The 17,865-nt window shown below is 53.5% G+C and overlaps 1 protein-coding gene and 1 non-coding gene across 2 annotated transcripts in view; one reads left to right on the top strand and one right to left on the bottom strand.

The window, feature by feature from the left end:
* Window positions 1-7,365, bottom strand: part of MYLIP (myosin regulatory light chain interacting protein) — a 60,503-nt gene extending 53,138 nt beyond the window's left edge. The window contains exons 1-2 of the mRNA XM_069613563.1: window positions 7,163-7,365; window positions 3,126-3,316 (exon numbers count right to left, since the gene is read on the bottom strand). Of these exons, the coding sequence (XP_069469664.1) occupies window positions 3,126-3,316; window positions 7,163-7,249 (278 nt within the window). The 5' untranslated portion in view covers window positions 7,250-7,365. The remainder of the gene's footprint in view (window positions 1-3,125; window positions 3,317-7,162) is intronic.
* Window positions 7,366-16,179: 8,814 nt separating this feature from the next.
* LOC138481911 (5.8S ribosomal RNA) lies at window positions 16,180-16,330 on the top strand. Its single transcript, XR_011274498.1, has one exon. It is a non-coding gene; the product is annotated as a 5.8S ribosomal RNA (ribosomal RNA).
* Window positions 16,331-17,865: the final 1,535 nt, after the last annotated feature.

Raw genomic sequence — 17,865 nt, 5'->3', positions numbered from 1 at the left:
AGCACCGGGATCCATCTCTCCAGCCCTGAAATCTCTCCATTGGCTCCCAGTGGATGCAAGGATTAAATTCAAAACCCTATGCATTGTCCACAAGGCTTTCTGGGGCATGGGTCCAAAATACATTGATGTCCCTCCATAAATACCTCCCCTCTCAAGCTATTCGCTCCTCTAACTCCTTCAGGATCAGTCGTTTTTCAAAGAAACGAGATGAGGGTAAATCTCGGTCTTCGGCTGGGGCCTCCCTTTGGAACAGCCTCCCTGCCACTCTGAACTCGAGGAGAACCATCTCCAGTTCCAGAAGCCCCTCAAGATCGTCCTCTTTGCTTCTGCCTTCGCCCCTCTTCTGCCCTGAGTATCTCTCCCTCGACAATGTGCACCTAGCCTTCCCTCCGATTCCCAGGCACATGTACCCCGCTCACTCTGCCACCCACTCACACTGCCTCCTGGAAATACCTTGCACTGGGGTCTGTATCTCTGTTACCATACAGCAGCATCCCCCCCCTGCACTTACCAGATACCATGTCTTAATCCCAGCACTAGCCACTTGCTAGATGGTAGTGGCTGCACTACCATCGTTTGTTACTTTATTATTTATCATGTACGTTTTTACTTTGCTCAGCACTTTCCACTTCTCCCCCCCTATCCATACACTTTTGCCCTTTTCCTCTCACGTGCACTTGCACGTTCTCAATGTCACTGGACCTAGTTCTCCCTTATTCCTTCCTTTGCCGCGCTCTGAACTTGTGTACGAGCACGATCAAATCAAAATCAAGGGAGATGACAGTGACAGTGGCCCATGCCTCACCTTTTTATCAATGTGGACGCAATATTAACTAGTATGTAGACACGGGCTGTGTTTTCTGGGAACCATCTAGGCACATCTTTCTAGATCCTGGTACTGTGTAAATGTGCTTCAATTGCTGCACTGGCCCCATTGACAACCAGGCTGCCATGAATGGATTTCCTCAAAAGTTTGAAGTCTCCTCATTCCAGCCCATCAAAGAAATGTTTACATTGGGATAATTAAGATAGTGTATTTAGTACACCTTTATGCCAGTGTTCGAAATTGATGGGAGCTAGGAACTATTTAGCTCCCACCAGTAGCCTGGTAACCTAGAAGAGTCAGATTAGCTTGACCCCAACAACGACCCTGACGTGTCTCCCCAGACCACCTGATGTCCAACACACGAACACACACCTATGCATTTAACTCTGTGCATTTGGGACAATCTATGAATAAAAAAACGAGATAAAACACGAGGGTACATCTTTATGGCATTTAAAGCATAATGGGACATGGATAATTAGCAAAATTATACATTTGCATTTTAGATGGAAGTTAGATTTCCGCAATGCTATGTACTAGCTCCTCGTTCCCCAGTGGCAGCTCCTGGTCACTGGTTAATGCTAGATGCCCAGGATCCACTTTTAGCTCCTACTGGTCTAATCTTAATTTCGTTCCTGGTTATGCCTCTTGCCTCGTATCCATCACACCTCGCAGCCATGAGCTAACTGATTCGAGTTCTGACTAATTTGGGAGGGTGTCACCCTGCTTGGACCTATTTCATCCTGTACCCAATAAATCAAATCGCACCCCCTCCCTGTAGAGGTCAACGGGACTACCCTCCCAAAACATCAATAATCTCCCGTTTGAAATCGCCATCTGCCTGCACAGCTCCAGAGAGACTGAGCAGGTCAAAAGAATGAAGCCATTTTGTTTTTATAATCGGTACGCTCCCATATACACTGATAGCAGAGCCGAGCAAACAGAAAACAAGGATATACGTCACCAAGGGCCAAACATCATTCCGGTTTAGTACTGCGCCACTGGCACGCCTGGAAAAAGTTTAACATGTTTACACGCAGGAGGAACCATTTCCTGCTTTCCTGCGCAGGCGGTTGCAGATGACCTGCAGTAACACGGCCCGCAAGGAGGGTTACTCGCGTTCATGAAGACTTGCCCGAGGCACGTCAACTATTTGTCATTTGATCCATCTGTTGTGCAGAGTTTGCTGAAGCGAAACCACAGGGAGGACGCTTCAGCAAAAAGGAGTTTGAAATGTCCACTTAAAATGCATCTATGTTTCAGGGAGACAACCGGCGCATGCGTGGTGTTTCAATACAACACAAATGCGAGCATACAATACAACTGTTTCACAGGGTCACTGCACAGCAGACCGAACCCAAGGTTACCAAACGAGCCCGATGTTATCGGTAGCACATTTATTAGGGCGAGTTTTAAAATAAAAACGAGTACCTCAGAGCCGAGCACAAAAACAAAAATAAGATTATAGACACCGCCCCTCAACACACATCTTACGCTGGTGGGACCCACAGTAAAAAATAAAAAAAATACAATTTCCAATACTAGTCCTTGATATATTGTCGGCAGTGCAAAGTCACTTTGAACCGTGCAAATATTCCATGAATCAGGCACATAGTGTACGGTGTAGGCTGTGAATGTACGCATGTCAAAAACAAAGGAGCTCTTGCTCCAATTGAAAGTACTTCAGGCATCGCTATGCATCCACTTGACAACCGGCGCCTCTGGCACCATGGCAGTAATCCGAGGACATAATGCTGGGACAGTCCAGGTAAAACGTGCACTCTGGTTCTGGTCACCATAATTTATATCCAACATGAAAAGAACAAATGCGGCACGTCCCGCGCATCCGATGACCGGTGAACTGGGCTGGCATCTGTACAGTGGTAACCTGCTATTCTACCAGAGCGCTGGTCTTGGGGTGCTTTCATGGATAGGTGTGGGAGCTGGAAGACATTGAAGGGCACATGCGCCTGAAGAGGAATTCATGGAGTAAAACAATGCAACATAACTGCAAATGAGCATGGATTACATTAACATTCGTACAACTATAGTTTTACACACCTACAAAAATAACCCCATTGGTAACTGGAATCACGTATTTTTGTACTCCAGGTACATTAAAAACGCACGAGGCGGGGGAACCAGACCGATGTGCGCACCGCAGCATTTAAACGTTTAAGCCAACAAGTAGAGCATCATGTAAGGTGGAAAATCTCGCGGCACAAAATAGGTTTTAGAACCCCGGAAGCATGCCTGCATCTCAGAATAAAGCAAAAAAAGCCGCAGCCCAGCTCCTCACCTGGTCTGCTCCTGCAAGATGAGATGCGGCTCCACAAAGAACTTGACCCGCAGCTTCAGTCTGTACGGGGCCAGGCCGTCCATCTGCTGCGAGATCCGGTTCCTCAGGTTGAGCCACAGGCTTTCGCCTTTGTTGCCGGTGAACTGGAGCCCGAAGTAATCGACCTCTATAATGCCCAGCCGCCTGCAGACCTGCGGGGGAAACAGGGCAGTGTGAGACCCTCGCACACTGCACAGCTTCGTTCTGCACGCACCCGAGGATCGTCGCCAGGGCTTGCGCATGCCAGCAACCCTAGGACCGCTCTCACATCATCCCACCCGCAGACTCACAATTCATAAAAATACTACAAGCAATCTCTTGCGTTCTTAACGGGTGTCGTGCAGAATCTTTCCTGCATCAAAGTGGAGAGTACAAGCAATCTCAGGATGCGAGGAAGTTAATCGACTGACCGACTTCAAGTCTATGATCTTTCGGTTACACAGAGCTTTGCAGTGGACCCCTCGGCCCCCTTACCTTACCATCTCATAATATGTGGCCCCACGTTCCATGTCAATGGTGGGATCAAAAGAAAATAAACCAAACCCCATTCATTGCTTTTACAAAATTCTTAGACCTACATAAACTGTGGTTAAAACGTGAACATCTCGCTACTATCATCCACCCTCGGAAAAGGCGCAGGTCCGTTTTAATACCTTCTCACGGCCAGTTTGTTCTGCCCAGATGTGATTTTTGGTTTCAACTAACCTACTGCCCGAGACAGAGCTCCAGCAAACGCATAATAACCATGGAGTGCTGTCTGCTCGCATCCACCCGCCAGGCCACTGACTGAGCATTCATTTCGCCCACCATTCTCTCCAAACCGGACTACTACTCACTCTCCTTAACATGCTACCCGGCAGCCATTCGCTGCCGGTGCCACATGCAACAAGTTTCAGCTGTGCTCAGAACTTCAGATTCTTCTTTTCAAACAAACTCAAGATTCGTTTTTTATACAGTTTACAATAAAACTGAGCCCAAGTCATAGCCACGTGTTTAAGTGTATTATAATTTGCATTCAAACAGGAGAGCAATTATTTCATAATCATTTAATCCAGTTTAATTGGTGGTGTAAGCGTGATTAGGGGCAGGAGCCCATGCTCGCCGGACACCATGGCATCAGCTACCACATACATTGGGCACCGAATCCACATTTACGATTAAATAAATCGCCACGAGTCCAACTCGTTAACACAGCACATATAAACTGCGCACTGAAGACGCCTTTCACAAAAACGATCCCACCATCTAAAATAAATCATGTATACTTTAACAACCAGCCAATGAAACTGTGGGTCCACGAACATTCGGCAGTTCTAGAAACCTGTGATGTTTTGCTGCAACTATTTAAGTGGTTATAAAAACCATGTACAAAAAATGTAGTAAAGGGGCCAGCATAGGAGCATGCCTACTGCAGTGGAGGCGGGTGGATAAAAACAGATGTTGGTTCAAACAAACAGACACTATTGCCATCCCTCCCCCACGCGTGCAAACAATACACACAAAAGCACCGGGACCCATCTGCCAGCAAAAGGTGGGCAAACTTTCTTGTAGCACAGGAGCAGCTGCTGACACACAAAAGCACCGGGACCCATCTGCCAGCAAAAGGTGGGCAAACTTTCTCGTAGCACAGGAGCAGCTGCTGACGCCCCCCCTCCTCATCCCCCCACCCAAACCAATCTTTTCTGCACGGGAGAAAAGAGTGTGCAGGAGCAGTTAAACAAAGGAGCAGCACAACACCTCGGTATTGCTCCTCACAGCAACGCCCTCATCGAGCAGGACAAAAAGGGCCTGCCACACACAAACTTTTTAGTGTTCTACTCCCATCGAAATGACGAGGGCCGCAGCTGAGCGACACGTGTGTTGTTTTGCCCAACGGGCCCTGACAGCAAAAGGGTAAGGCAATCGACACCCATCAGAAAATATTTTACATCAGAAGGCATCTGCCAGATTAGACTTTCTTTCCGACTTCCCGAATAGAGTGGTTAACATGGCCGCCTGGCCATCCCGCAGATCACCAGCACATCTACCCTTCGTGCCCATTTCAATGTATTCCTGCACTTCACCAAGCTTCATCTCCTTGGCACCCAACTGCTGGGCAGGTTTCCAAAGTCTTGTGAACGTTCTGATGTCTTCTGCCCTTCGCTTTGGAGGCAACACGAAGAAAATTGAGTTCACGGTTGGCGTTTTACAACCACCAATAAATGAAGTAGTCCCTTAAGAGTTATTTGGCAACGGGTAGGGTCTCTAATCGCATCAGAACCACGCAACTCTTACCAGTAAGTCCCGATACAAAGGTGGTTAAGGTACATCTGCGCGAGAGAGGGGGTCGGGGTTGTACATAATAAAAACAGAAACACAGGTTTCACCTGAGCCACCCCATCTCCAAGAGACCACACATCTATGCCACCCAGGCACGTCCCAATGCAAAATGGGGCAAGAGATGCGCTGCTTCAGTTAGGGTGACCAGACGTCCCGGTTTTGCCGGGACTGTCCCGGTTTTTGCTGCTCTGTCCCCCTTTCTCCAGATTATGTTCCCATTGGAAACTGCAGTGGTCCCGGTTTTTGGTAGTCGGCCTTCATAGCTGACAGGCATGAATGCACAATATGACACAGAAGAAATGCTGCATTTACAACTTAAGATAGTGTTAGTTTGTGATAAATTAATTATAATATGAGTTTCTTTGAATAGTAACACTTAAACCCCCTTCTCCTCCAATCGCTACTGAAGTGTAGTGCCTTGACAGCCACTTTCAAGAGTTAGTGCTACTTTTATGTTAGTTGCCCTGTCCTGGTTTTCTACTTTTAAAATCTGGTCACCCTAGCTTCAGTAGCAGGGCCAACCAAAGCAGTTATGCAAAGGGCGAAGGGGATTAGTAGCCCAACCTGGCAATCAACCCATGGCTCTGCAAAGAAGCCCCATCGTAAATAGAGCAAGAAAGGAGACCTCAGCCCTCAATCGGCTGCAGTGTTTTAGAGTGCACATTCAGGCTATTTGAAGTTGGTTCCTGGCCCACCAACAATACCTAGCATTTACTGTGTTGCAATGAGAGGAGTCAAATAGCCATGCAAGGTCATTTAGGTCTGACGATTTTCTTTTTAGAAGGAGATGTGACTCGCTTAAAAACACACAACCCAATCAGTGTCCGTAAATGCATGTCACGTCACCCGAGTTAGTGTGTCACTAAAGCCATCCATTGTGGCCAAGTGAGTTTACGCCGTGGTTATTTGCCTCTGGGTGACATGGTCCAACTAACCCATCCCATACGATGTGGGCACGAAGTCCTAAAGAAACATTAAGTACTCCGCGGATGCCAGGTGTTTACAGCCGAGACTATGATTTACATGTGGGAATAGGTGGGGCTTCACAGGTTCGCTCTTTAGGGTCATGCTTTGATGAATTAGAACACGGAGTTCTTAAACGTGGCGAGGCGTATAGAACCGTAAAAACACAACACGTTCTGGCAGTCCCATAATATACAAGTGAAGGAGAACTGAAGTGTAGTCTACAAAAAGCCCTAAACATCCAACTATATGCTGGGGGACAGATCATGGTCAGAAATGCCTCAAATCAGTGGCATTATACGTCTCCAGTGGCAGGCCAGCCCCCGCAAAAGAGATGTTTAGGGTTCACACGGAGCCTTAGTTGAGAAACAGTGCTATGGGGCAGTACTAAATGAGGCTAGTGTTCATGTGTGATATGTGCAGATCAAATTCAAAACTCGGTGAAAGACGTGCCACAGAATCGGCGCCTAAACAACATCTGGTATTTATAGTTTCCAACCATGGAAAGCCCTAGTAGGGAGCGATACACTAAAGTTACCAAAAATCGGATCCAGACACCGTGACCAGGGCCCCTAGATGAGGCACGCTATGGAACTGGCAGGGTCTGAGAACGGGGGCGCGAAATGCTTGGAGCAAAGCTCCATAAGGGACGTCACACAGTGCAGCGGTTCGGGGCTCCCTGGGGCCCGGGAGTCACCAGCACCCCCTGTCCTCACCTGGATAAGGCAGTCCTCCCCGTTCGCCTTGGCATCCACCTCAACCTCCATCACCACTGCGTCTGGCCTCGTAACGAAGCACAACATGGTGGGAGTCCCCGCCAGGGCTGCTCTTGTTATTGCTGCTCCACTGCGGATGCTTAACCCTCGGCTCCCGACGCCCTGTCCTGCGCGCGCTGATCTCCCGAGCGCAGCTCCCGGGCTCCCTATACACATAGCTCAGCGCCAGCCCCCTAGACCCGCTGCCGTGTAAGCAGCCAACCATCAAGCGTGTCTCATTTCACCAGGCGCTTGGGCAGCCAATCGGTGGAGATTTTACTGCGGAGATACGTGTTACAGCTGAATGGACTCTACTGCGCCACCGCACGGCGGCGGGAGGGAAGACAGTAAGGTCTCGGGGAGGATTAATTAATTGCTCAGTTTTATTTTCAGTCAAGTTAGCTGGCACTCAGTGGAAGAACAGCGCGCTCTTCCCTTTCCAGCTGCTTAGTTACCGGTGCGGTAGGAGGGGGATTAAAAATAGAAATGTTTCTATCAGAGAGCCAGCCAAAAGAACTTGCTGTTAAAACATTGAAACGAATATAACGCCAGCTTTAAAAAAAATGTTTTGGTAAATTGGACTTAAAAGGAAAACAAGCCCCAACAAAAATATCCCAGTTGAGACACGCAGTACAGCACACGTTTCGAACAGTGGCAGCCAATAGATGCGAATTGTCAAAAGTGCACACTAAGTCCTCTACGTGGCTTGCTTTTGGGCTACTTTTTCTTAGTGTCAACACTCCCAATAGCCAATGTTTCCTTCCCAACTCCTCCCAATTGTGGGGACAATAGCTTACTTGCACTGTCTTCATGACTGCCAATTCACTGCGTACCACCCGAAGACGTTCTTTGTAAACCCAATCCTATCCGTGAGCGTTTATTTTTTTTATTTTTTTTTGCGTTGATGCATGATAAAATATATTTGTAACACCTCTGCAGAACCAGGAGGCTCATAATTGTACTGCTATCATTATTTTTGTTTATTTCAATAAACTGCCAGTTCAACAACAAAAGCTGAAAACATTAATTTTAACACGTGGATGACAGTTGTCCAACCTTCCACAGATATTTGAAGAGTCGTACGTTTAAATGAACATTTTGGCTTACTGCACAAAAACCCAGACTCATTTAAAAGTGGAAAAGGTCGCTTTAAAGTGACAGGCCAAAGCTTACAACTGGCTCCATGGCCTTACAGACTAATGAAATATTTAAACAACCAATTAACTAATTACACATTTTCATTTCCCCCAACAATTAAATAATTAAATAAAGCCATTTCCTCCCTAACTGTCCCTTGGACCCTACCATCTCCTTACCCCTTTTCCAAGCGTCCCGCTTTCTCCCTGGGGCCATGCCCCTCCAGGCTCAATACCTGTTCCCCCGGGGTGGCCCGCTTGTGCAAACAGCACCACCCCATCCTTTCCCGTGTCATTCCCCCATTGTGCTTCCCTCCCCCCACATCAAAAGGGGCCATGCCCCCGGAGCCCAGACCCACTTCAATACCCCTCAGACTCCCCTCTACACCAATCTCCCCCTTCCTATGACCTGCAGCCAGTCTGACCTGCCACATCAGCAACAGAAATTTTACATCACAACTTCTCTAATGCCCCGACCTGTCACACAAAACTACCAGTAACCACAAAGGGGAGTTTAAAGGCAGTTCCCTCATTCGTGTGCTTTCCGGAGCAGAGAAGCGGTTCCGGAGCAAGTTCAGTAAGCGGGCTGGGGCTGAGCGGGAATTTTGAACGCTCTGGCTGCCGCCGGTGCAAGTGCAACCAGACCCTGCCAGCCTTTGGCTAGCAGCGTTTGGGGTTGGCATTTCAACACCGGGAACATTTCTAGGAGGCCCTGGAGGGTCCTGAGCTGCAAGGCTCTGGCTGCCAGGCTGCAGGAACAGCAGCAACCCGTGTGCTTTTGGCTGGCTGTAAATTGAAATTTTCTTCCGGATACCGTGAACGTTCCTGCAAGACACCCGATTTAGACGGGGGAGCAGGAAATTACATTTACTTTAAAAATCATGCTCAGCTATTCAACATGAAAGGTATAGAGGGCTAAGAAAAGGAATAGGGAGACAGTGTATGCTTGTGTTTAACTGATCAACGGGGTTAATAGAGTGATTTAATGTTTTATGAGGGTGTGATTATTAGGATGCGTGGTTTTGGAGGGGGTTGGCTGGGGCTATCTGCGTGTGATTCGGGATGGCACACAGGCATCTGTTGCAAGGGGGAAGGGGCATCTTGCTATTTGGAAGAAGGATCAGGCATTATGTTAATGGACTAGAGGGAGGGATTGGGCATCTTGCTGGGGTCTGAATGGTTGGATAGGGGCATGCTGGTGTAGGTCTGGTGGGATGAGCCACTTTTGCGTGGCTCTGGAGAAAGGGGCACATTGGTGTGGGTCTGGAGGGATGGATAGGACATAGTCGTGTGGGTCTGGGTGAGGGATAGGGACAGGGGTGTGGGTTTGGGTACATTGGTGTGGGTCTGGGGAGGGATGGAGGACATGGGTGTGTTTCTGGAGGGAGAGATGGGGCACAGTGGGTCTGGAGGGTGGCATGGGTCATCTAGGTGTGGGTTGGGAAGTGGAACGGGGCATCCTGGTGTGGCTCTGGAGGGAGGTGGTGGGGCACTTTGGTGTGGCTCTGGAGGGAAGTGGTGGGGCACATTGGTGTGGATCTGGGTGGAGGGATGGTGCACATGGGTGTGTTTCTGGAGGGAGAGATGGGGCACAGTGTGTCTGGAGGGTGGCATGGGTCATCTAGGTGTGGGTTGGGAAGTGGGACGGGGCATTTTGGTGTGGCTCTGGAGGGAGGTGGTGGGGGCACATTGGTGTGGCTCTGGAGGGAGGTGGTGGGGCACATTGGTGTGGATCTTGGCAGAGGAATGGTGCACATGGGTTTGTTTCTGGAGGGAGAGATGGGGCACAGTGGGTCTGGTGGGTAGCAGGGGTCATCTAGGTGTGGGTTAGGAAGTTGGACGGGGCATCTTGGTGTGGCTCTGGAGGGAGGTGGTGGGGGCACATTGGTGTGGATCTGGGTGGAGGGATGGTGCACATGGGTGTGTTTCTGAAAGGAGAGATGGGGCACAGTGTGTCTGGAGGGTGGCATGGGTCATCTAGGTATGGGTTGGGAAGTGGGACGGGGCATTTTGGTGTGGCTCTGGAGGGAGGTGGTGGGGGCACATTGGTGTGGCTCTGGCGGGAGGTGGTGGGGCACATTGGTGTGGATCTTGGCAGAGGGATGTTGCACATGGGTGTGTTTCTGGAGGGAGAGATGGGGCACAGCGGGTCTGGTGGGTAGCATGGGTCATCTAGGTGTGCGTTAGGAAGTTGGATGGGGCATCTTGGTGTGGCTCTGGGGGGAGGTGGTGGGGGCACATTGGCGTGGATCTGGGCGGAGGGATGGTGCACATGCGTCTTTCTGGAGGGAGAGATGGGGCACAGTGGGTCTGGAGGGTGGCATGGGTCATCTAGGTGTGTGTTGGGAAGTGGGATGGGGCATCTTGGTGTGGCTCTGGAGGGAGGTGGTGGGGGCACAATGGTGTGGATCTGGAGGGAGGTGGTGGGGGCACATTGGTGTGGATCTGGGTGGAGGGATGGTACACATGGGTGTGTTTCTGGAGGGAGAGATGGGGCACACTGGGTCTGGACGGTGGCATGGGTCATCTAGGTGTGGGTTGGGAAGTGGGACGGGGTATTTTGGTGTGGCTCTGGAGGGAGGTGGTGGGGGCACATTGGTGTGGCTCTCGAGGGAGGTGGTCGGGCACATTGGTGTGGATCTTGGTGGAGGGATGGTGCACATGGGTGTGTTTCTGGAGGGAGAGATGGGGCACAGTGGGTCTGGTGGGTAGCATGGGTCATCTAGGTGTGGGTTAGGAAGTTGGACGGGGCACATTGGTGTGGCTCTGGAGGGAGGTGGTGGGGCACATTGGTGTGGCTCTGGAGGGAGGTGGATGGGGCACATGGGCGTGTTTCTGGAGGGAGAGATGGGGCACAGTGGATCTGGAGGGTGGCATGGGTCATCTAGGTGTGGGTTGGGAAGTGGAACGGGGCATTTTGGTGTGGCTCTGGAGGGAGGTGGTGGGGGCACATCGGTGTGGCTCTGGAGGGAGGTGATGGGGCACATTGGTGTGGATCTTGGCGGAGGGATGGTGCACATGGGTGTGTTTCTGGAGGGAGAGATGGGGGAACAGTGTGTCTGGAGGGTGGCATGATGCCATCTAGTTGTGGGTTGGGAAGTGGAACGGGGCATTTTGGTGTGGCTCTGGAGGGAGGTGGTGGGGGCACATTGGTGTGGCTCTGGAGGGAGGTGGTCGGGCACATTGGTGTGGATCTTGGCGGAGGGATGGTGCACATGGGTGTGTTTATGGAGGGAGAGATGGGGCACAGTGGGTCTGGTGGGTAGCATGGGTCATCTAGGTGTGGGTTAGGAAGTTGGATGGGGCACATTGGTGTGGCTCTGGAGGGAGGTGGTGGGGCACATGGGCGTGTTTCTGGAGGGAGAGATGGGGCACAGTGGATCTGGAGGGTGGCATGGGTCATCTAGGTGTGGGTTGGGAAGTGGAACGGGGCATTTTGGTGTGGCTCTGGAGGGAGGTGGTGGGGGCACATCGGTGTGGCTCTGGAGGGAGGTGATGGGGCACATTGGTGTGGATCTTGGCGGAGGGATGGTGCACATGGGTGTGTTTCTGGAGGGAGAGATGGGGAACAGTGTGTCTGGAGGGTGGCATGGGTCATCTAGGTGTGGGTTGGGAAGTGGGATGGGGCATATTGGTGTGGCTCTGGAGGGAGGTGGTGGGGGCACATTGGTGTGGATCTGGAGGGAGGTGGTGGGGGCACATTGGTGTGGATCTGGGTGGAGGGATGGTACACATGGGTGTGTTTCTGGAGGGAGAGATGGGGCACAGTGGGTCTGGACGGTGGCATGGGTCATCTAGGTGTGGGTTGGGAAGTGGAACGGGGCATTTTGGTGTGGCTCTGGGGGGAGGTGGTGGGGGCACATTGGTGTGGCTCTGGAGGGAGGTGTTGGGGCACATTGGTGTGGATCTGGAGGGAGGTGGTGGGGGCACATTGGTGTGGATCTGGGTGGAGGGATGGTACACATGGGTGTGTTTCTGGAGGGAGAGATGGGGCACAGTGGGTCTGGACGGTGGAATGGGTCATCTAGGTGTGGGTTGGGAAGTGGGACGGGGTATTTTGGTGTGGCTCTGGAGGTAGGTGGTGGGGGCACATTGGTGTGGCTCTCGAGGGAGGTGGTCGGGCACATTGATGTGGATCTTGGCGGAGGGATGGTGCACATGGGTGTGTTTCTGGAGGGAGAGATGGGGCACAGTGGGTCTGATGGGTAGCATGGGTCATCTAGGTGTGGGTTAGGAAGTTGGACGGGGCAAATTGGTGTGGCTCTGGAGGGAGGTGGTGGGGCACATTGGTGTGGCTCTGGAGGGAGGTGGATGGGGCACATGGGCGTGTTTCTGGAGGGAGAGATGGGGCACAGTGGATCTGGAGGGTGGCATGGGTCATCTAGGTGTGGGTTGGGAAGTGGAACGGGGCATTTTGGTGTGGCTCTGGAGGGAGGTGGTGGGGGCACATTGGTGGCTCTGGAGGGAGGTGGTGGGGCACATTGGTGTGGATCTTGGCGGAAGGATTGTGCACATGGGTATGTTTCTGGAGGGAGAGATGGGGAACAGTGGGTCTGGTGGGTAGCATGGGTCATCTAGGTGTGGGTTAGGAAGTTGGACGGGGCATCTTGGTGTGGCTCTGGAGGGAGGTGGTGGGGGCACATGGGTGTGTTTCTGGAGGGAGAGATGGGGCACAGCGGGTCTGGAGGGTGGCATGGGTTATCTAGGTGTGGGTTCTGAAGTTGGATGGGGCATCTTGGTGTGGCTCTGGGGGGAGGTGGTGGGGGCACATTGGCGTGGATCTGGGCAGAGGGATGGTGCACATGCGTGTTTCTGGAGGGAGAGATGGGGCACAGTGGGTCTGGAGGGTGGCATGGGTCATCTAGGTGTGTGTTGGGAAGTGGGATGGGGCATCTTGGTGTGGCTCTGGAGGGAGGTGGTGGGGGCACATTGGTGTGGATCTGGAGGGAGGTGGTGGGGGCACATTGGTGTGGATCTGGGTGGAGGGATTGTACACATGGGTGTGTTTCTGGAGGGAGAGATGGGGCACAGTGGGTCTGGACGGTGGCATGGGTCATCTAGGTGTGGGTTGGGAAGTGGGACGGGCATCTTGGTGTGGCTCTGGAGGGAGGTGGTCGGGTCCCATTGGTGTGGCTCTGGAGGGAGGTGGTGGGGGCACATTGGTGTGGATCTGGGTGGAGGGATGGTACACATGGGTGTGTTTCTGGAGGGAGAGATGGGGCACAGTGGGTCTGGACGGTGGCATAGGTCATCTAGGTGTGGGTTGGGAAGTGGGACGGGCATCTTGGTGTGGCTCTGGAGGGAGGTGGTCGGGTCCCATTGGTGTGGCTCTGGAGGGAGGTGGTGGGGGCACATTGGTGTGTTTCTGGAGGGAGGTGGTGGGGGCATCTTGGTGTGGCTCTGGGGGCAGGTAGTGGGGGCACATTGGCGTGGATCTGGGCAGAGGGATGGTGCACATGCGTGTTTCTGGAGGGAGAGATGGGGCACAGTGGGTCTGGAGGGTGGCATGGGTCATCTAGGTGTGTGTTGGGAAGTGGGATGGGGCATCTTGGTGTGGCACTGGAGGGAGGTGGTGGGGGCACATTGGTGTGGATCTGGAGGGAGGTGGTGGGGGCACATTGGTGTGGATCTGGGTGGAGGGATGGTACACATGGGTGTGTTTCTGGAGGGAGAGATGGGGCACAGTGGGTCTGGACGGTGGCATGGGTCATCTAGGTGTGGGTTGGGAAGTGGGACGGGCATCTTGGTGTGGCTCTGGAGGGAGGTGGTCGGGTCCCATTGGTGTGGCTCTGGAGGGAGGTGGTGGGGGCACATTGGTGTGTTTCTGGAGGGAGGTGGTGGGGCACATTGGTATGGCTCTGGAGGGAGGTGGATGGGGCACATGGGCGTTTTTCTGGAGGGAGAGATGGGGCACAGTGGGTCTGGAGGGTGGCATGGGTCATCTAGGTGTGGGTTGGGAAGTTGGACTGGGCATCTTGGTGTGGCTCTGTAGGGAGGTGTTGGGGGCACATTGGTGTGGGTTTGATAGGAGGGATGGGGACATTGGTCTGGGGAGGGATGACCGCATATTGGTGTGAGTCTGGAAGGAGGGGACGGGGCACATTGGTGTGGGTCTGGGCAGATGGGGGCATACTAGGATGGGTGGTTTTAGAGGGGGTTGGCTGGGGCTATCTGCATGTGATTCAGGATCGGCACATGGGCATCTGATGCTAGGGGCATCTTGCTATGTGGAGGGAGGATGGTGCATTATGGTATTGGTCTAGAGGGAGGGATGGGGCATCTTGGTGTGGTTCTGAGAGGAAGGGATGGTGCACATGGGTGTGGGTCTGTAGGGAGGGATGGGGACATTGCTTTGGGTATGAAGGGAGGCACAGGACACATTGATGTGCATCTGGAGGGAGGGATGGGGCACATTGGTGTGGGTCTGGAGGGAAGGATTGGGGCTCATTGGTCGGAGGACGGATAGGGGCATCTTTCTGTGTGGAGGGAGCATGGGCCATCATGGTATGTGTCTTGAGGAAGGGATTGTGCATCGTGGAGTCTGGATCGGAGGGGGCATTGTTGATATGGAATGGGCATATGATGGGGGCATGTCAGGGAATGGTGGAGCATGTGGGTCAGGGCTGGAGCGCTCTGGTGGGAAGGAAGGGGGCATCTGGGTGTGAATGGAGGGATGGGGTATGTTTGTCTGGAGAGAAGGATGTTGGTTTATTGGAGTGGTGGGAGCATGTGTGTGTCGAAGGGATGGGGTAATCGGGTGTGGGTATAGAGAGAGGGCGAATGGCGCCATCTGAGTGTGGAGGTAGAGATGAAGCATATGGGTGTGGCTCTGAGGGATGGAGCATCTTGGTGTAGGTATGGAGGGACGGATGTTGGTGTCTTTGTGGGTTCGGATGGAGGGATGGTGGCATGTAGGTCAGGAGGGAGGTGGCATTTGAATCTGGAACGTGTTTGGAAGGAGAAATGGGGCATTTGAGTGTGAATGGTTTCTGCTTGTGGGTGGGGGCATAAAGGATCATTAACAGCGGAGCAGCGGGAGGGAGAGCCGTGCGCCCGACCTCGGTTGCATCCCAGACGTGCACACCCACAGCCCGGGGCACCTCTCGCAGAGCGGTCCGGTGCGCGTGGTCAACCAGCCCCCTCTCCTCACTGAGCCCGCATCTGCGCTGGCCGGGGGGCGCACACTCCTCTCTCTGACGTGCCAGCGGCTGAGCATTGGTGGGGACACCCCGGTCACCAGGGAAGCCCTGACTGGGGGCAGCCGGGAGCCGAGGGAAACCTGACTGCTCTCGAGGGGTGCCTCCCCAGGCAGACAGGCACCCGGGCAAGCCAGGCATGAGCCATGGTGCAGCTGGCTCACTTGACGGTGGGCGCCAAGGTTCCAGCCGCCCACATCTGTGTGTGAGCAATGGCCAGGCCCGCTGGCACAGTGGGTGACCTTCCCTCTTGCCCAGGTACCTGGAGCTGGGTCCTATGCGGCCGGGCTGGGGTTTGAAGACTCTAGTGGTCCCACCCGACCCCCTGTCTGTGCTGTCTCTGGCCTGCCTCGTTGTCCATCTCCCAAAAGGGAAGTGGAAGGGGTCGGGGAAGGATGAGTGGATTGGGCCGTGTGGGCAGGTGGCAGAGCGGCCTACCTCCATCCCCCTGGGAAGCGCTGTGCTGCTGCAGCTGGCGGTCAGGCTGAGCACCTGGATTATTATTTTTTATTTTTTTGAAACCACAATGGTTTCGGCCGAGCTAGACAGGGAGCTGGGCTGTCCTGCCACAGCCAGCGCTGCCTCCCCCAACCTCTCCTGCACCGGCAGGGTCAGGCCGACGTCTAGGACAAAAAAAGTTGCCTGTGGCTCTTGGCGGTGGATCACTCGACTCGTGCATCGATGAAGAACGCAGCTAGCTGCGAGAATTAGTGTGAATTGCAGGACACATTGATCAACACTTCAAACGCACCATGTGGCCCTGGGTTTTTCCCGGGACTACGCCTGTCTGAGGGTCGCTTGTACATCAATCGCCCCGGGGTTCACTCCCAGGGGCGTGGCTGGGGCTGTCGCAGGGACCCCATTCCATTCATCCCCCTAAGGTCAGACCCCGATCAGCACCGTCGCTGGATCCTTGGATCTGGCGCGCAAGCTCATTGCTGACGCGTCCTGGTTTCCCCAGTTTCCCCACCTCATGCTGGTTTCGGGAGGGCCGGGTGGCCGACGCGCCCCGGATGTGATGGCGGCGGCAGCAGGCTTTAAAAAAGCCTGGCGCACCTTCACCCTACCCCGGGGCACCTGGCCGTGCTGTGTGTGGCTGTCTTTGGTGTCCCACGGCTGCCGGCGCAGGATGACCATGGAGCACGGACCTCGTGACCATGTGGGCTTCGGTCACAGATTGAAACAGAATACACTCGCCTGCGCCAAGGGCTGGGGCAACCCCCCATACGGACCTGAGGCCAGCTGCCCTGAGCTTTGTGCTCGTCGACCACGGCCTCAGATCAGACATGGTGACCTGCTGAATTTAAGCATATTACTAAGCAGAGGAAAAGGAACTAACCAAGATTCCCTCAGTAACGGCCAGTGAAAAGGGAAGAGCCCAGCGCCGAATCCCCATTCAGCAGCAGGCGTGGGAAATGTGGCGTACAGAAGACCGACTCCCCGGCATCACTCAGGGGGCTCAAGTCCTTCTGATCGAGTCTCCCCACGCGGATGGTGTTAGGCCTGTTGCACACCGGGATTAGGTCTTCTTGGAGTCAGGTTACTTGGGAATGCAGCCCAAAGCGTGTGGTAAACTCTGTCGAAGGCTAAATACGGGCGCGAGACTGGTGACCAACAAGTACCGTAAGGGAAAGTTGAAGAGAGTTCAAGAGGGTGTGAAACGGTTGAGCGGTAAACTGGTGGGGTCTGTGCAGTCCACCCACAGGATTCAACACGGCAGGCAGGTTGGTCACCTGGAACGGTGGAGGCCCTTGCGGGTCTGCGGCCCGGGCACATCCAGCCCCAGCAGGGTGCATTTGGGAAGGCTCCAGGGGGCAGGTGGCTCTCTGCTCCAGCAGAGTGTTACAGCCCCCTGACAGCAGTTTTGCTGTGTCCACGGGGCAGAGGGAGATAGACCACCACCGGGCCCTTACCCGGCAACTGTCCTGGCCCCTCTTGGGGGTTGCTAGAGTGGCCACGGGAGACGGGGCTCCCGATGTGACTGTGGTGGACTGCCCTCAATACACCCCAACCACGTCGTGCTGCCGGGCGGGGAGGCCCACAAAGGGCGCCAGGGGTCGGTTAACCACCCGACCTGTCTGGAAACACTAAGAATATAATGCCTGCCCGAGTCAGAGGGATGAATGAAACCCTGTGATGTAATGATGTTGAGGGCCGGTGCCCGGCGATTGCAGTGGCATCCTGTCGCGGTGGGCTCTCCACCGACCCGTCTCCCCCGCTCTGTCAGAGATGATGCATGAGCGTGTGTGATAGGACCCAAAAGATGGTGAACTCGGCCTGGTGGAGGTCCGTAGCGGTCCTGATGTGTAAATCGGTCATCCGACCTGGGTAT

The sequence above is a fragment of the Ambystoma mexicanum genome, chromosome 5p, assembly GCF_040938575.1.
Source record: "Ambystoma mexicanum isolate Mex_15411 chromosome 5p, UKY_AmexF1_1, whole genome shotgun sequence".
Taxonomy (NCBI): domain Eukaryota; kingdom Metazoa; phylum Chordata; class Amphibia; order Caudata; family Ambystomatidae; genus Ambystoma; species Ambystoma mexicanum.
Note: the sequence above shows the minus strand (reverse complement) of the source record. Positions and strands in the feature narration are given on the sequence as shown.